Genomic DNA, 20,532 nt, shown 5'->3' with positions numbered 1-20,532 from the left:
TGCACTATATCCTTTTTCTTTACATGCCTGTGCCTCCTCTGCCACTAGCACCTTTTCTTTTTAATTAGCCTTTGAGAAGACCCCGAATAAATGCATTGATTATCTCTGCCTAGAATGCACAGTGCTATTCACCCTGTGGTCTGCAAGACAGGAGGATACTATCAGTGAAACAACTGCAAAAAAACTGTTTAAGAACATATGCATTTACATCTATACAAACAAGCAAAGCAGAAGAAACCAAAGTAATACAATCATATTAAAAAATTCATAATTTTTAGCTGCTTAGAAGTTATAAACATTATAGCAAGATAATCTGCCTTTTCTTCCCTCCTCTCCCCCCAAAACTGGGTGGATCCACAGTGTAAAAATTGGAAGAACACTGCTTCAAACGGGGAGCCCCTAAAGGAATACTAGTGAACTATACTAGTATAAGCTCTTAGAATGGGTGCAGGAAAAACTATGCATTGTCATAAAGTAAAATTACATTACTGGGCCTTGTAATATGGTAAAATCAATCCCCATTAGCAACACAAACTACTGTGGTAAACACTCATTTTGGAAGTTTTAGAAATTGGAAAAAAATTGTATAATTCTACTCTTGGGATTTGCTGACACTAAAGCAATTGTGGTGTTTTAACTAATACACCTGTAAAACCACACTAAAAGGTCAGGCTATATAGATACAACCAACAACAAAATTTGGCCATGTCTTTCTAAGGCATTGTTAACACAGGTTTGCTTCCTTTAACCTGATCCTTGAAAGCCTGCTTATCGTAATCAACAAGCATAATGCTTTCCCTCTCAGCAACATGCCTTACCAAGATTAGCAAGTTCACCTTCATAATATCCACATTTCACAGATAAGGAGCAGACACAAAGCAGTTAAGTCATGTAAGTCACAGAGGAAGCACAGGGCTGAACTGGAAACGACAAGCGGATCTCATGACTCTCAAATCTGTTCTTCAGCCTCAAGGATTTCCTTCGTCCTCTCTAACTCATTTCCAAAACCAAATCAGCTAATATTTCCGACTGGTTTAGGGGAGTTTGCAAGGAAATGTATTTGCTTTGCAGAAATAATCTCATCAGTCATATAAAAATGCAAGCGTGCTAAAACGAGAAAACTGTTTCTGCTAGTTTTCCAGTCACTGATACTTGGGGATGGCTAGGTGATGCTCTAATGCTGTCCCTTCTTTACTTCAGTATCTGAACTGGAACAGCAAACATGTAGCGTATAGTAAAGGAATATTCACATCCTCCACTACTTTTTAGAACATGTATAGGCATTAATAATCCCTAAATAAATCTCTAATTTCTAAATTGACTCAGAACACCCCAAATCAAGTAACAGAACTAAAGAAATACATTTTCCTTTTATTTGGCAAAACAAGAAACTTCTTCCAGGCTGCCTTTCTAACATCCGCTGGCGAACCTCAAAAGCCAAATGGTAACTACAGGTTGAAAGTGGAACTTTATGCTAACAAAGCAAAACATAAAAAGCCATAGGCCCTCGTGTCTCTTCAGTGTCTCTCCAGGCGGAGGTCCTCTGGGTCCCCCCCCTCTCTCCACCCTTCCAGAGCAAAGCCTCATCGTCCTGCCCAAGCCCAGCCCAAGCCCAGCCACCAGCCAGCCCCAGCAGCAGTCACAAACTCCAGCTTGTGTGGCGTGGAGCTGCCTTGGACAACTCTACATCTGCAAACTATTACTTCCTCGAGCGTGGAGTAAGGGCGAGGCTGCTGTGGTTGAGCTCGGGAGTAGGAAGAGTCGAGGCTGCTGTGCTCGGTCTCCTCCAGCACTTGGCCGGTCTCCCACCCTGCCACAGCATCCTGCTCAGCATGCCGGTACCACGAGCAGCACAGCAGCCTCCGGATGCCAGAAAGGGGAAACGCAGGTGGCTCAGAGGAAACTCTGCAGCTGCCTGTGCTCAATTTGGACATCGCAACCTCCTAGCATCATGATGGATTTTCAATGCTGACAACTCAATACCATGCTCGATGTAAAAACTGAATTACATGGCCAGAAGCAATGGTCCGCTCTCTGGGGTACCATTACTCCTGATCCCAGGGTGAGCAGTGCCTGGGTATTACTGAGGTGTCAGAGGAGAGCTACAGCAGACTAAATAGCAGACACTGTGGAAAGGCAGAGGAGCACATACGCAATATGGAAAGGGAGCAGCTTGCCCAGCCTAACTGCAGTGGAGTCCATTTGAACTCCCCTTTCAGCATCCACAGACCCTTTTTCAGGGATGACAATAACCCCTGGAATGGGGAGGTTTCAGGAACAGCCAATTTTATTCAGCACTGCAGTTACTCAGTTTAAAATTTAACCTGAACCAGAATTCAGACTACTGTCAGCAGTGCCTTGTTTTTCTTCTTCCTAGTAGAGAATGAAGCAACCAATGATTACAGCCTGTACTGAATGGCAGGCAGCTCTGCTGCACCGAGTTGGAAGAGTTTTTACTGCAATGGGAAGATACACGCGTCCTTTGAGGGCTCCCCTCTGCATCATTTCAGTGATCAGTTCTGCAATTTGGGTTTGTAGCAATGCACAGCGGTTTCTGGTTTAGCTCTGGGCAAGCACTCTTGGAAGTTGCTTTTTGAGCAACTGTGAAGGGTGGAGATGTTGTGTGAACATATCCTGACTCATGCAGAGCAGCTCAGAGAGTTAAATGTAAATCCAGTGTCACTCGGTCTAATCAAAACCTCATTTTGCTGTCAGAGATGCTGAGAGCCTGACAGTGCTCTGCTGCTCTGTCCCCAGGCCCTGTGGACAGCAAGACCAGAGTGCCACTAGACTACGGGTCCTCATTCCAAATTACAGGCCCCGTAGAAGTAAATCTAGTTTTAAAAGTTCCCACCTTTATTTACTTCATCTAATCACCCTTCACAGTTTAACACATTTTCAGTTACACAGGTTAAGCCACACTCTAAATTGCATGTGGATGAACCAGAGGTGAGTAAATCCAAAAAAAAAAAGTTCAGAGAGCTGAAACCAGCTAACTCCCAGCAGGTGTGCTCATGCCCAGCCCCACAGTGCTCAGGAGCTTGCGGTAGGTACAAAGGATGCCCATCCTTGGAGCTTGCGGTAGGTACCAAAGATGCCCATCCTCAGCTCCTGGCTGCTGCATGCTCCCTGCGGGTATTGAGCACAACCACATCCAGCCACCACCCTCTGGTCCTTCACTGCGAAGACACATTCTGAAGCAGCAAGAAATCAGGAGGATGAACAGTGAGGACAGAGCTGAATCCTCTCTGCATTTCCACCCATAGAGCTCTTCTTCCTCTTCTCCTCCATAAGCTGTCCCCCAGGTTAAGCCATCTGTGCTCAATGTTCAGAGCCCAGAGACCTGTACGGGAAAGATGAGCTCAACTCTGCCAAGAGCTGAGCACTAGGGACTGCACAATGTGGATTAGTTGGGGCCACTGACTTTTGCATGGCACAAACATAAATGAGTCAACAGCCAGGTCTTAGAGTACTTGACATACAGCCTGCAAACAAAATGTGACTCAACCCTAGTTACATCAGAGTTACCTCTTTACTATAATTTATCATTCACTTATAGTCATGCAGATAAGGTATTTAAGTAATAAAATGTCTTGTGCTGTAAAGCCAGATGCCAGCAAGTGCTCTAAGAGCTTGTGAAAGACTAGGTAAAATGTCAAATAACTTGATTTGTCTTTTTTGTCACTAATTCAGAACAGTGTTTTGTTTAGGCAGCCTTAGTAGCTGATAGGTGCCAGTCCAAAGCAAAGGGTTGCAGTTTTTCTTATTTATGGTGACATGGGGCTCTTCAGGAAAGTAAAGACTATACAAAACAGCCCAAATGCAACCTTATACTTAATCATCTCCTGATGCTATTTGAAAGCAACATATTGAATATAAGTGGCAGTGGTATAAAGCAGAGACTTGGAAAGCATGGGCTGTCACCGACGGGCTTTGGTGACTCCCACCACTGCAGCTTAAGAAGTGCTGAGGCATGGATGCAGGCTGCACGTAATTAGCTCTTCCCTGGGAAGCAACCTCTAGCATGGCCAACAGCCGAGAAGGCCAAACACTTCCCCTGCTCCAGTCCAAATCTTCCATTTTGGTGAAACCAACAAAGTGACGGAAGCTGCAGGTTCTCAAGACTGAATCACATAGAAAAAAAATCCCCAAAACATCAATTCAGGTAAATGGATAGACACCCTTGTGTGAATACTGCAAAATCAGCTTTATGGTGTTGGGGAAATGCAAGGTAGGAATATTTCATTTCCACATTTGGGAAAATACAGAGATGGACCAAGTTCCACAGACTTCATTTGCCAACTAATCTACTAGATGAGTGAGTAAGGGAATAAAGTAGATTTGCTTCCAGCTATAGCAGCCAGTCCTGAAAGAAGCCGTTTGAACCTGACCCGCTTAGCACCTTGTAAGCTTCGTACTGAAATATGTCTCCAAGCCACAGAGATTTTAGTGGCTGTACTGGAATACACACTGGCTTTTACATGAAATTTGGGATTTGCATGGCTCAGCATTACATCTCAGTTGAGAATGAACCAAACACTTGACTGTCACAGGAAGAACTTGCTGGGTGGGTACGGTTCTGAAACATGGAGGTATAAGATAGAGTTAAAAATGAATTGTAGTCAAAAGTTCAAACCCCAATGACCTCATTGTGTGAGCATGTGGCACTCATAAAAGTGCCTGCAGGCTAAATAAACTCCAATTAAAAAATAACCTGGCATAAGTATCTTTCATACCAAGTTACCTCCACGCTGAGGGACGTATGCTGTAAAGGAGGAAGAAATGTGCAATGAAACCCTCCAAAGAAATGGCGGAGAGAAACCATACCACTCTCCCTGTTTTGTAGTCACTCTGAGTGCCACAGCTTTAGGGTTACGTATGGCATGAGGAGCAGGCGTGGAAAAAAGAGAGGACAGAGTTTACACCCCTTGCATAGTAAGACAAAAATAAATCCTGTCCTGCACAGCTCCTGCTTCCAATCCACAGCTGCTGCCTCCAAAAACTTTGCTTTTTTGGATCAGAAGAGAGGGTCTGGATGCAGCTGCACCATTTGGGTGGCCGCCATTGTTCTGCCATACACAGAGGGCTCCAGGCAGTGCCCACAGCAGAGGGAGAGGGCTACAATCCCTGGCTGCTGCCCTCGCAGTCAAGGAGCCCACCCCCCCAGCCACCATTTCCTTCATCTCGTGCAGGGCTCCATCCCGCACCGGCCCCCTGCCCACTACACAAACCCAGAGCCGCCACCAGTGCACGCTCCATACTTTAGACAACTGAAGCGAGCACCAAAAGGCACTCACAATTAACCTAAAATATGTTATAGTATAAAGAGAAAGTTTAAATTGCATGCTAGATAATAACAGAATGTGGTGTTAAAACTAAAACTGCAGTAACTTTTATCCGCCCAATGTACACATTCATTTAAAAACTGTACTGGTTTGTCAGAGCCAAGGGGAGGGACAAGCTGAAGCTGAACCTCTCTTGGGTTGTGATCACAGATCACCACTAGATGGTAGATGAGTAGCATTAATTCTACTTCCATTTTATTCCCAAGAAATACAACTGACGTATGTCCACACTAGGGCTCTCTCCTCTTCTGGCAGCATGAACACATCTCACGTACGCTCTTAAGTGAGAGTTTTGGAAAAGATGGATGGCTGTGGCAACTCTGGGACTCCAGAAGCGGAATAACCTCAGCACCCCAACATTTATACACATTGGGTCTATTTTTCCAATCTTACCATAGCTGCAAGCACTACAGTAAACAAACTCGCTTTTCTCCAGCAGAAGGACAATATTGAGAAGCTCTGTAACCATTTACAGTTAGTTTGCAAAAACCATGCCAGGCTTTTAAAAGATGGCTTGACAGACATTGTAAGACTTTACAACATGAAAGGCTGAAGCTTGTGCAGCTGCAACAATTGCCTTTGTCTATCTCATACCTGAGGTATAAGATACTTTTAGTCAAACTGAGGTGGCTTAGAAGATACGTCAGCTTTATTCAGTAAATGGCTTCCATATTCATACAGATCCAGAGGGATTTTTGCCCCAGTGTATTTTTCCCAATGAATAGCTAACCTTTCTCTGCTGCCTCACCCCGAGTAGCTCAAAACCACATTAGTGTACATTTCTGGGGCTGAGGGGGGCCACACCATCTCAAATGGGTGCAGGACACGTATGACAGCTCTGCACCAACACTGCCAAATCATTGCAACTGGTCCAGTGCCAGCTCATACAGTGTTTTACATATAAGCACAGGGTTAATACGTGAACTTACCTTGCAGGTGCTGCAGCACATCTACCCATCTAGTGGGGGTATGAAATCATGCATTAGGTGCAGTGAAGCACTGGTGTCTTCACAAAATATTAGTAGCAACATACTCAGTCCAGCATGTAAAGTACTGCTGTTTGAAATTCGGAGGCAAATAAATACCCAAATAATTTACCCTCAGCATGGCCATCATTGCACAGTGAAAACATCGGACACAACTGAATGCTTAAACCTCTATACTGTATCTTTCACGCCACACTGCTCTACAAGTGCTACCACATTCTGCAAGGCTTCCACAGGCAAAGTGTTTTACACTGAATCAACGCTACTTTAAAATATACAGAATCTTTAGAGACCTTTCAAGCTTGGAAGGAAACACAGCCAGACCCTGCTTAGGCTGGTAAAATCTGACAAAACCACATGACAAGGTGGAGTATCTGCAGGGTGCAATAAGCTGCCCTTGAAAATGTACATGAATAGCTTTGCTGCCAAAACTTTCTTTGATATTAATGCACAAAGAAAAAATAATTCCATGTTAACATCCAAAGAGAATATATTAAAGGAAATAATTGTTGTCAGCATATTTTAGCAATAACAAGCTGCAGTAGCCATTAGTATTCAGGTTAGTTTGCATTGTTTTGCATTAATAAATATAAAACTTGATATATATATATATACACACACACAGAGCTTGTAAAGGATTTTGCTTTCTTTCTTACCTCTTCCTTTTTCTCTTCAGCACCAGAGGCTAAATTGAGGCTCAGCTGAGAGTGACTGCTTATGCCACTGTCTTCATTGCCATCATCATAGTACACAGTTTGCACCGAGTCCTGGAAGCAAACAGGATTCCTGCCCAGCTTCAGACCTGGTACCTCGGCTCTCTCCTCGCTCTCTGATGAGCTCAGCGAACACGTGCTGTGATGGTTTGGGCACTGGAAATTCATATCGCACTTGACCTTCTCTGCAGTGGGACTTTGAGGCTTTGGAGCAGTCGGCCTGACCGGAATGTGAGGGTTTTCAGCTTCATGTGTAAACTGCTGTGTAACTTTTGGTTCATCTGAGTCTGAATAAAACACTTCATTGGGAAATGGACTAATGTCATTCAGTGTGGGTGATAAGCTATCAGAGTCTGGGATACCTGATGACATCCTGAGGCTTTTGTCTTCAGCAACAGCTACATTCATTTCAGCCTCTTTATCCTGAGCAACTGTGGGGCTTTGCAGACAAGGTGTTCCCGGCAAGGAAGAGTCTGGACTAGATACTGGGGAGGTGCATCTCTTTCTGTCATGGTCCGTGCTGCTGGAAACCCTGCGGGAGTAGTCATCATGCAGTCTACTGTTTGACCTTGTTCTCTGGGACTGCTCAGTGGGAGAAGGAGCGGCGCTCTTGGGGTCATCCTTCTTCCATGCAACATCTGTAACGTTACTGACAAGCTTCAAAACTCGGTCAAAATCCTTTGCCCTGATAGGGCTCTTCCATCGCTTGGATCTCCTCTCAGGGTTCCCACTGGTTTTGTCCGAGTCAGCAGAAGTAACACTCACAGTCCTTGTTGGCGTTTGTTTTTCATTTGCAACCTTGAGGTCAGTGAGGTTTGAGGTGGACTTCCGTTTGAATGAGCTTTTTTTCAGAAAGTTCAAATTATCCGAACTTTTGCTTCTCCGATAAATGATCCTGTTGTTTTCAGAGTCTTTCACCAAAATTTCACAGATCTTTGGCTCTGCAATGACAGGTGATGTTGGTCTAGTACAGTTGTGATGACTCTGAACTTTATCCGTGTCTAGCAAGTTTATGCGGCCAGCACCGTAAGCCCGCCTGATGCTGCGTGAGCGATGAGTATTCCTCAGGAAAGACTCATCGCTCTCCTCCGCATCAGAGCAGTCAGAAGCTAAACAATCCACTGCGTTCTGGAAATCATGGAGAGGCCCCGAATAGGAATATCTGTTAGTCTGAACTCTCACCACTGCCCCGTTTGAACCATGTTTGCCTACGCTGTTCTCATTTAAGACGTCTGAGCATTCCCTTGTTTGAATTCCTTGGAGAACAGAAGATTTCAACTTCTTGAAAGATCCCATTTTTCTGATGGAAGACAAAGCATTCCACGTGGTCGAGTTGCCCATCAAAACCAGAGAACGAGGCCTGTCAGAGCTGGAATTAGCCCGTTTCCGAGGAGTGGTGAAAAAGCGCATGATTTTGGAAGGGCTGAGCTTATCCTCTTGAATTTCCTCCTCATGACTGTTGCTGGTGCTGTAACCCCCGTTATGACTGACACAGGTAGTCTGGTTTTGGGGGTCTTTATTATCCATAACTACGCAGGTAACGGTGGTGCCATTTCCACAGCCATTGGGAAACGTTGTCATGCTCTCGATGCTGTACGCATGGAGATGGAGGCTGGGGTAGCTCAAAGCGACATTGCTGTCTCCACCAGCTGACCTCGCTGTCTCTCCTGCATCTGTTGCATCGTGGTTTGTCTTGCTTTCACATCCACTGGGTGAGCTGAGCTCCTCAGGCTGCACTGCCTGCACCAGGAAAACAAAAGCAACCGTTAGAGAAATTTCCTTACAAAGTCCCCAACTAACAGACCCCCGGTATAGGAAATAAAGGCATGCACGAAATGAAGGAGTTCTTTTTCGCCGAACAAAGGTGTGCTGCAGTGGTGAGGAGAAGACATTAATAACTCCCTCAAAGTATAATTGCATTCATTAGCAATTAAAGTGACCAGGATAATTTCAATATGTGCTTGTTTCTATAATGCTTAATAAGCTAATAAATTCGGTACGACTACCACACCTACCTTACAACACCTCAACATATACACACTTAGAGAGAGAAACCCCCAACAACAGCAACACAGTCTTCCTCCTCACAGTGCTCAGCCCCAAGACACACGAGAAGCTTTCATCTAAGAAAATGAGCACATCCATCAAGTACCACCTAATCCTCAGACAGCAGGTAAAGAAGAGGAAAACATAGATATTTTTTCCATACACTTGCTGCTGTCAGAAGACTGCATGACACTCAACTGTCTTGTCCGTCCCCTAGCAGGTAAACCCAAGAGTTACATCAAGTGCACAGCAAAGTATGTTTCTCTAGCCAAAGAAAACAAGATTCAGAAAATCTCGTAAAGCCAGAAGCCGGCCTGTGCTGTCATGACAGCAGGAGGACACCTTGAATTTGGAAGTGATGGGAGTCTCTGTGACTGGGATATGCTGCATAAGGGATCTCCGGCTGAGCTGAGCGTGGGAGATCCAGCAGGCCAAACCACACTCCAGTGCTTGGGAAAGCTGTGTGGGGACCCCCGGCCATGCGTCCCCTGCCCTGGCCAGAGGTCTTTGCCAGACAGGCAGGTGGTTGCACCACCACACTATACAATGCCCAGAAACCACTGGGATGCTCAGTCTGAAGCTGGCACCACTTTAAAAACAAAGGTCAGGGCACAGTTCTCTCTGCAAGGGCCAGCGGGATCATCACAAACTTGCCACTGCCTGGAGGGGGATTCCCCCCCCCCAAAAAAAAAAAAAAAAAAAAAAGGAGGGAAAATGTACAGCTGTGCTTGAGGGAGAGGTAGCCCCGGCCCCTTTGTCGCCTGTTCACCCAAGTGGCCGCGGAGGCTCCGCGGGCCAGCGGGGATGGGGGCGGGGTGGCCCCTGGCAAGCGGCGAGGGCCGGGCGAGGCGGGGGCCCGGCGGCAGAGCCCCTGCAGCAGATGCGAAAGCCCGTCGGGGTCCTTCATGGCAGTAAGGCTGCAGCGAGCGGGCCTGGGGAGCAGCCGCAGATCCCGCACAGGCAAACCCAACCACCCCGTGAAACGCGGGAGCTTTTGGTGCTCGTATCCACTGTTGTTAAAGCTGCTCCCTCCTGCGTGCACTTTAAAAGGAGTTTTGCGAGCCTCTGTCCCTCTGGGGATAAAAGGATTTTCTTGTGTCTCAGCGAGACGCCTGAAATCTCCCTCGCCGCTGTTTTTAATCCCCTTCATTCACAGGGGTGGCGGCGGGAGCCCGCCGGGCTGCAAGGCAGAGCCGAGCCGAGCCCAGCCGAGCCGAGCCCAGCCGAGCCGAGCCTGCCCCCACCGCCGCGGCACCCGGGGCCGGACAAAAGCCCTCCGGGCACCGAAACTTCAGCCTGCCCTTGTGCTGTTGTACCGCTCGCGAATTTCCACGCAGAAAAACAAAGAGTATATATATATAACGAGAACGAGACGCTGCTCTCGGCAGAGAAGTTCCCAGAGAAAGCGGCTTTGGGAGAAACTGCACCTGAGCAGGCAGAAAGGGAGCGGGAGAGAGGCAGGAGAACAAACACAATGAAATTAAATTCAAAAATCGGCTCACAGCGCGGAGTCTGCAACTTCCCCGCGATGCTGCCCGCAGGCGACTCGCGGAGCAGCGCCCTTACCTGGGGGGAACCGGGGAACCCCGCCGCCGCAGCCCGTCCCCGCCGCCGCCCGCTCCCGCATCGCTATGGCAGCGGCCGCCGCAGCGGGGCGGAGAGGGGCGGGCGGGGAGCGCCGCGCACAGGGGCAGCGCCGGCCGGGGGCGGTGGCCCGGCGGGGCGGAGCGGGAAGCCCAGGCTCGTCCGGCCGCCCCCGCGCTGAGCCTGCCGGCGGCCCTTCGCCTTAGCCGTAACCCGCCCCCGGCAGGGTCTGCTCTGCTCCGCCCGCCCCGAAGTGACTCCCGCCGGGTCCTCAGCGCTGCCGCGGGCTGAAGGAGCCTCCCTTCCATTTGCCGTGCGCGGCGGCGATGCCCCAGAAGAAAGGATGATGGTGTTTAGTACCTTCAAAACGTCACGCGCGCTGTCCCAGCCTCACCGCTCACTCAGCCTCTCTAGGTACGTGTGCTCTGCTCACCCTGCTCACCCTGCTCACCCTCGGCTTTTGTCGTGGGCGCAGGCCTTGCGCTGTCCTGCCGTGTGGCAGGGCCGATCGGCCAACACAGGTGCCAGCTCTCACCCCTTTGCAAACACGAATTTATTTTCCCAGCTGTCATCTGCAGCTTAAACCGTCCACTTCTTTACACGATATAAATGATCCTCCTAGTAAACCCAAAGTCACTGAAAAAAGCCTCAGATCATCTGTCGCTCTTTCACCCCAGCAAAGTATATTTAGTAGCTAGCTGTATATTTTATAACAAAACAATCTGCAACATAGAAATATATTTTCATTTAGTATTTAAATTGGACCGGAGTCCCGTTGTGTTTGTGGTGCCAAACACAAATTTCTTACTGGAGAACAAATCAGCATATTTTCCTGAGCGTGGTTGGCTTTATTCAGCTTGAAGACGTAAATGCTGAAAAAGAAGTTCTTGCCATCAGCAAGCTCTTTCAGATAGTCATGCTTGGTTCCCGGGCTGTCTTTCAGTCCCAAATCTGGACAACCTTTTGGTTTGCCACTGTTCCTCAGAGTTAACTGCAAGAACAACATGTTACACACAATCTGAACAGGGTTTATGTACTACAAGGAAAATTTTGAGAGACAATGTTTTACAGCCCCATGTCATGACTCCTGACAAAGACCCATAACAACTGGTAATCTGTGCTCAAATAGTTTATTGTCTAAAAACATACACTTGGACTGCAGCTGTAGACATTTTAATGTACCTCAGGTAGGAGGCAAAATGAAATGGGACAACACATGTGCATGGCAGAACAGACACCCTCAAGAAGTAGCAAAGGCCGTCAGCCCACTGGCTCTCCTCTGAGACTGGTGTGACTGTACACGCTGTAATTACTTCTCTGGAGAGCAGAGCAGGCATGCTCTCAAAGGCAAGGTGTAGTTAGGGGATGAGGCAAACAAATGGGCGTAAGGGATGTAGGTCAAATGAGGTAGCAAATAACTCTGGGAGTGACCACAGGTCTCCGGCAGTCAGCCGCAGCAGGCACAGTCTGCCACCAGCCCAGGTCTTGCTGACCTCAGCTTTATGGTACGCCCCATGGAAGGAGCAAGTTTTGAAGAATGACTCAAATGAGAGGGTAAAGTGTTTGCTTTACAGTGTTGGACATGGGAAGCAAAGAGGAAATGGAGATTAGGACTGGAAATGCTGACACAGTGTGGAGAGGGTCCATGTGGACCATCACTGGTGATCTATGTTAGCTTGGGACTACCTGGGGGAAGTTCTCCAGTCAGTGCAGACAAGAATTATCTGCTTCAGACCGTGGGAAAAGGAAGTTTCTGAAGGGGGACTCAATGAAGGCGCTGAAATGGCCAAGAGAATTACTTTAGCAGCACCGTTAAGGGAAATATTATTTAATTTATATGAGACAAGAAGTCTATCAGAAGTTAACTTTAAACCCACTTTCAACAGGTCTTGTAAACTTGTATCAGAGCCTCTGTATGGGTCTGTGCTGCTCACTTAAAAACTTTTAACAGCACTTTTCAAACCTGAATTTCAATGTATTTCTGTTCCTATGATCTTGCAGGTTCCTTTCCTTAAATATCCCGGCTATATCCATCACATCATTGATTTTGAATATCCTTTTTAATCCACAGGCCCCCTCAGAGAAGGGAACCCCCAGTTCCTCCTGTGTCCTCCATCTACCAGCTGGACAAAAAGACAAATCAGAAAAGTCTATTGAGCTGAACTGAGTCGTTAATTTGGGTCTCTCCTTTATCCGGCCAATAGTGTTTCTGAAACTTAAGACATTCTGATCACTTTGAGATCTGAACCCTTCTTTTAAATATATTTGAAGCTCATCAGCAGGTTAAAAACTGCTTGAGGAGACAGAAATAACAGAAGAAGGTATTGACAGACTAACAAGAGAGTTCTGCTCACGAGAACTTAATTTCCTTAGAAAACCACACTAAAAAGATCACATTGGATAATTAGGTAAGAATATAATTGTATGTCATATTTCCTAAATGTCATTACATTTAATAAAGGAAATATCTAGAAAATTGCAATTACAGAGATAACAGTATTTAGTCAATTAGACATTTGTCAGGTTTCTGAAAATAAATAGTATAGTTTTAATCATAGAATCACAGAATGGTTTGGGTTGGAAGCGACCTTAAAGATCATCTAGTTCCAACCCACCTGCTGCAGGCAGGGACACCCTCCACTAGACCACATTGCCCAAAGCCCCATCCAACCTGGTTCTTAAACACTTCCAGGGACTTGTTTGTCATAGATTTTCTAATGGTAGTATGCTAAAACCCTCTTCAAACTCTTGCAGTTTCTTTGAGTCAGTCTGTCCTTCCACATCCACATACTATTTAGCGAAGCACGGATGCAGCACACTAAAGAGTGTGTCTGAGAACAGGATTAACTTCCTGTACTGGAGACTAATAATCACCAAATATTTTCTTAATCTGATTTTTTTTTTTTTTAAAGCTGTGAAGTGTATATAGTATTCAGGTGGCTTTACACCAAGGTTTAGTAAAATGATGCAAAGCAAAATTTATCAACAGGACTGCCGTGAGAAAGAGGGCAAATCATTCTTCTGTCTATAAACTTGAACGCTTTCCAGTTTCTTACAATATTTGAAGAAAAAGAAGCCATAGTGTTTTGTTAAAGTTACACACCAAAGTTTCAGTAAATTAGTCCTTCATATATAAATGTTCTTCTACAATCCTAAAAAAGCAAAATGTCATCCAAATTTCCGATTTAAAAAAAGTGCTTTTGAAGTGGCATTCCTGCCTGTTTTTCCAGCTTTTTTGTTTCTTGAGAGGATTAATACTATTTGCTACTGAGAATACTTGAAAAGGTGTAAAAAAGAACAAATTCATAGCACTATCATAGGTATTTCTGAAAAACTGAGCTATAGTCTGTGTTATTTACAGGCTAATAGTTTGTCTCCTGATGAGTAACAAAGGCTGCAGTGAACTGAGAGGCAGTGCCAGCATTACGGTTATGGTTGACCAAGTACAGTAATTTGTGAAGAGAAGAACTCCAAGAATAAATTCCAGATTGGTATATGCATGAGTTTTTAATGGTGATTTGACAATGGTCACCACACTTACCGAAACAAAAATGAAATGCTTGTTTCAGAAGCTCTAAGTCTGTAATTTAAAAGAGGTTTAATATGCATGTGACAAGGAATGAGAAGGATTATTCCAAGTGTAATACAGGTGGGAAAGGATTACAAAAAATGTGGCATGGGAGAAAGAATATTGAGTTTTAATGATGAAGGAACAACCCACCCCCCAAACTTTTAAGAGGTAGTAATACATCTCTTAGCTTTCTCAGAATAGCACATTTATATAATAAAGTCACTCACTAAAATCTGAAAAATCTAAACAAGAACAATTCTTTCTAGTTAGTTTAGAAATCCTCTCCTCCACTCCCACAACTCTATTATTTCTGTCATGGTTCTTTCAGAAATACTTTCTAAAAGTCTATTTTAAAGTAGTGATTTTTTTAAAAAGGTATTCTTAAAAGAGAGTACAACAAAAGAGCCAAAAGGAATTATTTCAGGAAAACGTAAAAGCATTTGCCCTACTTCAACAGCTATTGGGCAAGATGGCGGAGGAAATGGCTCTCTAAAACGTACTTTAAATTAATGAGTGACAAAATTTAATTATTAAGATGCAGGATTACTGAAATAAGAGATCCCTTTGCTTTAAATTACAGTGTCTTTTCCAGGCCGCGGTACACAGCCAACGCGCCGGTTCTGAAATTTGCACCTTGCTTTTACATCCCAGGCAAAGACTCTCCTGCAAGCAATTAACCTCCAAGGAATCTGTACACATTGACAGGTCCCACAGGGGGAATTAAGCTGAGTCATGTATGTATTGAAGTTAAAGGCAACTCCCCCACCAACTTCACTGGGAGCAGGATCAAGAACTCAATTTGTTCAGCTTAGAAATGAGGGAAGAGTAGTATACTTGTGTATGCAAACTCAAACTAACATAGGCTGCTAATTATTTTCATCTGTTTTATATATAAACTATGTGAAATTAATGTAGGAATTTTTCATTTGTGTATATCTGCAACCAAATTAATAATAATAAATTGAAAGGGATTTTCCAAATTCAAGACTTTTGTTGTCTTGGCACTGAAAAAATCCATTCCAGAAAATGAATCATGTTGCTAAGGAAAACACTCAAAGGACAGCTTGGGTTAAATTGCTGTATTAACTTCTTAATTTGCCCAGTGAAAGTCATCATTGCCTTTATGTAGGAAGCTGGTATACTACTTCCGCAAGGCCTGTTCCTATTGCATTTACTTTGCTGCTGATAAAGGCAATTACTGACCAAAGTGAGAAAAGTTTATCACAATTTGGTCTAAATCACAACACACAACAAACTGGCTTTCCCTCTAATCTTCTTTTAAATGTGCTTTGCCTTGTTCGGCTGAGCTTGCTCAGCTCTGTTAAACACAGAGACCTAATTTAGAGAGAACACAATAGCCCGATGGAGTGACGCCATCAATGAAAAATGACCCTTGTGTACCAGGTTACCATTATCCCATCTCCGAGTTGCTCTTACTCACCCACCTACACCACTACAGCTGCATGCAACTTAATGATGGCTTCAGCTTTTCAGGCTGCTAGAATGCTATTTATAACCCCACGGGGTCCAACTGCGATGCTATTCTTCTCCCCATCCTCAAGAGGCATTATTCAGACAGCATGACATGAAGAGATGGCTGGTACTACAGAAAAGCAGTTTCCAATAAACAGATCATTGTGTTTAAACATAAAGAAGACTTCCCGTTACCAATTAGGAAGGCTGAATTCCACCTTTATTTTGTGTCTCACAGTGTAAGATGTAGGAAGGAAAGGGACAGTGGAGATGTGAAGTAGACAGAATTAGGAAGGAAGAGAGATTACTCTAATTTTTTTTTTTCCTATATCATGTATTTTTCTTTTTTTTTTTCCTTGAAAAAAAGTTAGATTAGATTATCTGTTAGATGGATATCTATCACAGTGACATGGGCTAGTTGGGAGGAAAGGGTGCAATCTCAGAAAGAGAGCTGGGATTGTCTCACTCTCCAGCCATTTATTTTCTCGTCCTTCTCTGCTCTACCTGCCATCCTTTCCTATGTTACACCCCTCGCTGTGACATCTGATGGCCCTACAGCCCTTCTATATTTATTTTCCTTGCTCAAAATAATGGCATGTAAAAGTGACTATTAAGAGCTCTTTATCAGCCTTCTTCCCCACCCACTTAATTACCCTGCCACCCCATCCTCTCTATTCAAAACTGTCCTTCCAAAATTACCTGAGGATATGAAGGTGCCTTGTTATGCAACCAGGAGGCCAAAATAAATCAATGTAAGAATTAATACATAGAGAAAGGGCCTTGAGGACTTTGAGGGCTGAGAACCACCTGCAGCAGGTGTTTGCACCGCTCAGGCCAGGGGCTGGAGTGACAGCGAGGATCATTTTTGCGTATGAGCCGCAGCGAGGGGCTGCGTGTGGGTTTCTTTGATTTCTGAGTGATGGTGCTTGTCCCTGGGCTCAGGGAGGAAGCACGAGCAGCACCCAACCCTCGCTTAAATCAGGCAGCTGCGCTGGAGGGAGCAGGGATGCAGCAAAAGCACAGAGGTACAGACACCGTCAGGTATTAGAAAAGATGGAAACCTTTGGAAAGTGAGGCAGGTAGTGGACTTCATTAGGACTGATGCCACATCAGTAGAAATTATGTGAAGTTATATAAGATCATCTTACTTCTGATGCTTATTATAATAAAATAACAGGTCTCAGTAGAATAATTGGCCCAGCATGATGCAACAGACATACCCAACCGGTGACAGTGCAGCTGCGCACCTTAGTTAACTCTGTGCTGGCCAGAGCAAAAAGCCCTGAACAATTACAGCTTTTGATACCTATATGAGATCAGAACAGCAAATATCTCACTAAATTATAAAAGGAGAAACAGGTAGCATTTGGGGGAAAGCATCAGGGTTTGTTATAATCAGTTGAGGCTTCTACGTGAACTTGATTCACGTGCTTCAAGAACCACACAGGGTTTTTTTTTCAATTAGTATCAATACTTTTCTTTGTTTAGTCTCCTTTTACAATGACAAACTTGCTGTCTTTGTTACAGTCTGAATTAAATTAACATTCATGGGCACATTTCTTGTGCCAGAAGATTGAATTACCATCTCCATCATGTTTCTCTTTCTTTTTCAGGAAAAAAAAAAATAAAGAAAGAAATCGTCTTGCTAATTCTACCTCTAGTTTGTCAATAACTTCTACTTTTCCTTTCAATTTACTCTATCAAGAATCCTGTGGAATGGAAAAGCTAGAAAAAAACAATTTGAACAGAGTGCATACCAATGAAGTGCTACAACATTTACGTGCTGGGCCTTTTCAATAAAATACGTGCTCTGAATTCAGCCTGCCTGGAAACTTCAAAGCAATGATAAGCCTTTAACTAATACTCATCCCTCTCTTTCTCTGGTGTTGTACTACCTACCTGCCTTCTTTATTAACACTAAAATCAAGCATATTTTTTTAAAGCATGGGTGATCAGATTTAAGGAAACTGTTTATTTTGTCAGGAAGAGAAGTTACCTGATTTTTAAAGATGCAGAAAAGACAATGCTGCTCACTTGAGAACTTGTTTGTCTGGACATGGAGTCAGAAACATACAAAGTTATAAATTTTGGGCTAGCTTACTGGTCCTTTAAAAACAGCCATACATACTAAATTAGATCTTTTATCAGCAGGATAGTCAAGGCAATCTCTTGCAGCCTGACGTTATTTGTAATATTATAATTGTTTCTAGGAATCGGTACAAATAATGCATACTGACTGCCTCTATAAGATATTGCAGCTGCACAAATTATTTAGATACACAGAAGGTGTAAGTAGAGGGCATTAGGGAGGGTTGGGACAGCTCATTCATGCTACTGGACACCCTAAAAACTAGTGATTGTATGCTCATTTGGGCTAGCAGAGGTTTCCACTGGCTGGCATATGTCTGTGTCTATATTTCTGTTAGATTTCTGGCTGGTTTGGGTTTTGGGGGGTTTTTTTAGGGTTGTTTATTTTGGGGTTTTTTTTAACTATTTCAAAGTGACAAAGCTGACAAGCTGTCTGCAAAGGAAGGAAAAGATTTCTTGCACTTTCTGGTTTATACTCCTCCATATTACCAGTATACCTCCATGCATGTTTCATAAAGATTTTGGTGGGAAATCAGAAAAAGATTTTTAAAGGTCACAACACTGGAATCGGGTAACTGTCTTCCTAGCTTAATTAGCCTGAGATAGAGTTAGTTATGTAGATCTAAGGTACCAAATGGCATAATTGTCTCAAACGGGGGGGGACTGGAACCAGTGCTCAAAGAGACCTTTATGGCTTATATACCCAATATTCCTATGAGTTGAAGTTAAACAACTCTGGATTCTACCAGCCCTGAAAGTAATGGTAAATTATCTGAAAAAAATGAAACGCCATTTAAGGCAGGAAAGATGTCTTTATGACTGAGGCTGGGGAAGAGGGATTCTGGATTTTGTTTCTCTCTGACCTTGGCAGTTCAGCATACTTTTCTCAGCTTAAGTGCCATATGTGTAAAAAAAGCGATGATAGGAGTAGTACCTTATAACCTATGGGCCTGCAAGGACAAATCCATCAATGCTTCTCTGGCACATTGATGCTTACGGTGATGAGAGCTATAAGTGTACACACAAAGAAAATAATCCATTATCTACCCATGCAGAGGATAGACCCTGAAGTCCAGTTTTTTGAAAGGAGTTCAGACTAAAGTGTCTGTTTCAAGACTCAATTGCCTATTTTGACGGTGGCCCATTAATCTTCTAAACTGGAGTTTGCAGCTCTGGCTAATAATTTATGTCTTGTTAGAGCACAGGATAGCTCTGAACCTGAAAGATTACACATTTTCTTGCTACAGAAGTTAATTTATGTTGGTGAGCTGTCTTTACCTAAACATTGCAAACAGCAAAACGGACACTTCAGTTTCTGTCAGTCACGCTGCCCTTCTTTAAAAAAGCCTCGTTAAACTTCAAGTTAAGAAAAATCTAATGAGAAAAACCTTAGCAGCCATTCCCTCAACATGTTGGAGTAATAATTAAAATACCAAGCTGGAGGTGTGAGCTGTATTTCTAGCTGCAGCATGAAAAGAGAGGCAGTTTGCATCAATTCTGTCCTAGGCAGAACTGTATTTTGCCTAGGCAATACTAAATAGCTGAGTCAGATCTCTTCCCACCTCTCGCTTTTTCATGACATAATTCAGCAAACTTTCTGTTTCTGTGCCAGGACGGAACGGCTGCTTTGCTCTCTCCTATTATCACACGCTGACCCAGAGGTGCTGTCGCTCCCCATAGACCACCTGCTCCTCTTCACATCATCTCCTTCCATCTACCTGGTCTCTATGGATGAAGGTAGAAGTGATGGCTCCAGCCAATCCGAGGGAACGCCACCACCTAAAGGGAGAGATGCTGGACATGCTGTCTGCGTTTTCCTGCCAGGCTGTGAGTTGAAGCAGCTCCCCCGGCTGCACCCGAGCTGTTGCAGGGCAGGAGGTGGAAGTAAGTGTCCAAGGGCAGGGAGGAAAGTGCAGGAAGGCGAGTGGAAACTCCTCCTTCCGCAAGCAACGGGACTCCTGAAATGGCTCCAGGCTCGAAATTTGTCTCAGGAGCTGCCCAGGAGTGCTGTGAATTGGAAGGGCTGGGAGAAGGTGGAAGTGTCCTCAGTTTATTCCCCGTGCGTTGCGTTTCAAAGCCGTAGGGTGCCAGGTTGTGTGGGTGTGAGGAGGGTGTGCGGGTGGGGGTCTGCAAGAGAGACACAAAGAAATGCAAAATTCTGTGGCAGCATCCCAAAGAGGAAATATTTGTAAGTATGTCGTCTGGAAAAGAAGGAAAATACTTTTCCAGAAAATGGTTAATGGGTTTTTTTATGGTGTGCTGTTGTGTCAAATTCAGAGATTAAAATCAATCATTAAGGTAAACAGAGATTTTAGTCTGCTTTACATTCAATCTCTGATTCAGTTTCAATTCCAGCCTCACCACAAAAAATAATGCGAAAGTAATCTCAGTGCAAGGACGTTGGGATTGCTGTATACCTCAAAAAATAGCATTTGTAAAAGAATTCAGTAGAGATGCCATCTAACTCTGTTTTGATGCAGAGAAAATTTTGGTAGGGCAATCTATGCTTGAGTAGTTATTCAGTCTTATTGGTAGGGTGAACACTGTGTAGAGGCTAGCCTTTAGTATTATGCTGGAATCAGTTGGTTTAAAACCTGTTTTCACCAGTCTCCGCAGCAGCAGGGGACAGGGCCTCCCTGTCCGGTGCTCGCAGCCAAGCCATATGCAGCGTATGTTCAGCTGAGCCACTGGTGACACCCCCTGTCAGCATCTGGTAATTTTCCTAT

General features: G+C 44.4%; 1 protein-coding gene across 10 annotated transcripts in view; it reads right to left on the bottom strand.

Moving 5' to 3' along the window:
• SPATA13 (spermatogenesis associated 13) overlaps positions 1-20,532 on the bottom strand; it is a 164,107-nt gene that overhangs the window by 39,797 nt on the left and 103,778 nt on the right. For 8 of the 10 annotated variants that reach the window (XM_075742156.1, XM_075742157.1, XM_075742163.1 and 5 more), the window contains exon 2: positions 6,988-8,784. In XM_075742156.1, the coding sequence (XP_075598271.1) occupies positions 6,988-8,784 (1,797 nt within the window). Of the gene's footprint in view, positions 1-6,987; positions 8,785-10,656; positions 10,787-20,532 lie in introns of those variants that run through there. The other 2 variants (XM_075742158.1, XM_075742164.1) reach the window with 1 other exon arrangement.

This window comes from Balearica regulorum, chromosome 1 (assembly GCF_011004875.1).
Source record: "Balearica regulorum gibbericeps isolate bBalReg1 chromosome 1, bBalReg1.pri, whole genome shotgun sequence".
Lineage (NCBI taxonomy): Eukaryota > Metazoa > Chordata > Aves > Gruiformes > Gruidae > Balearica > Balearica regulorum.
The sequence above is the reverse complement of the archived record's forward strand: the minus strand, read 5'-3'. Positions and strand labels throughout refer to the sequence as shown.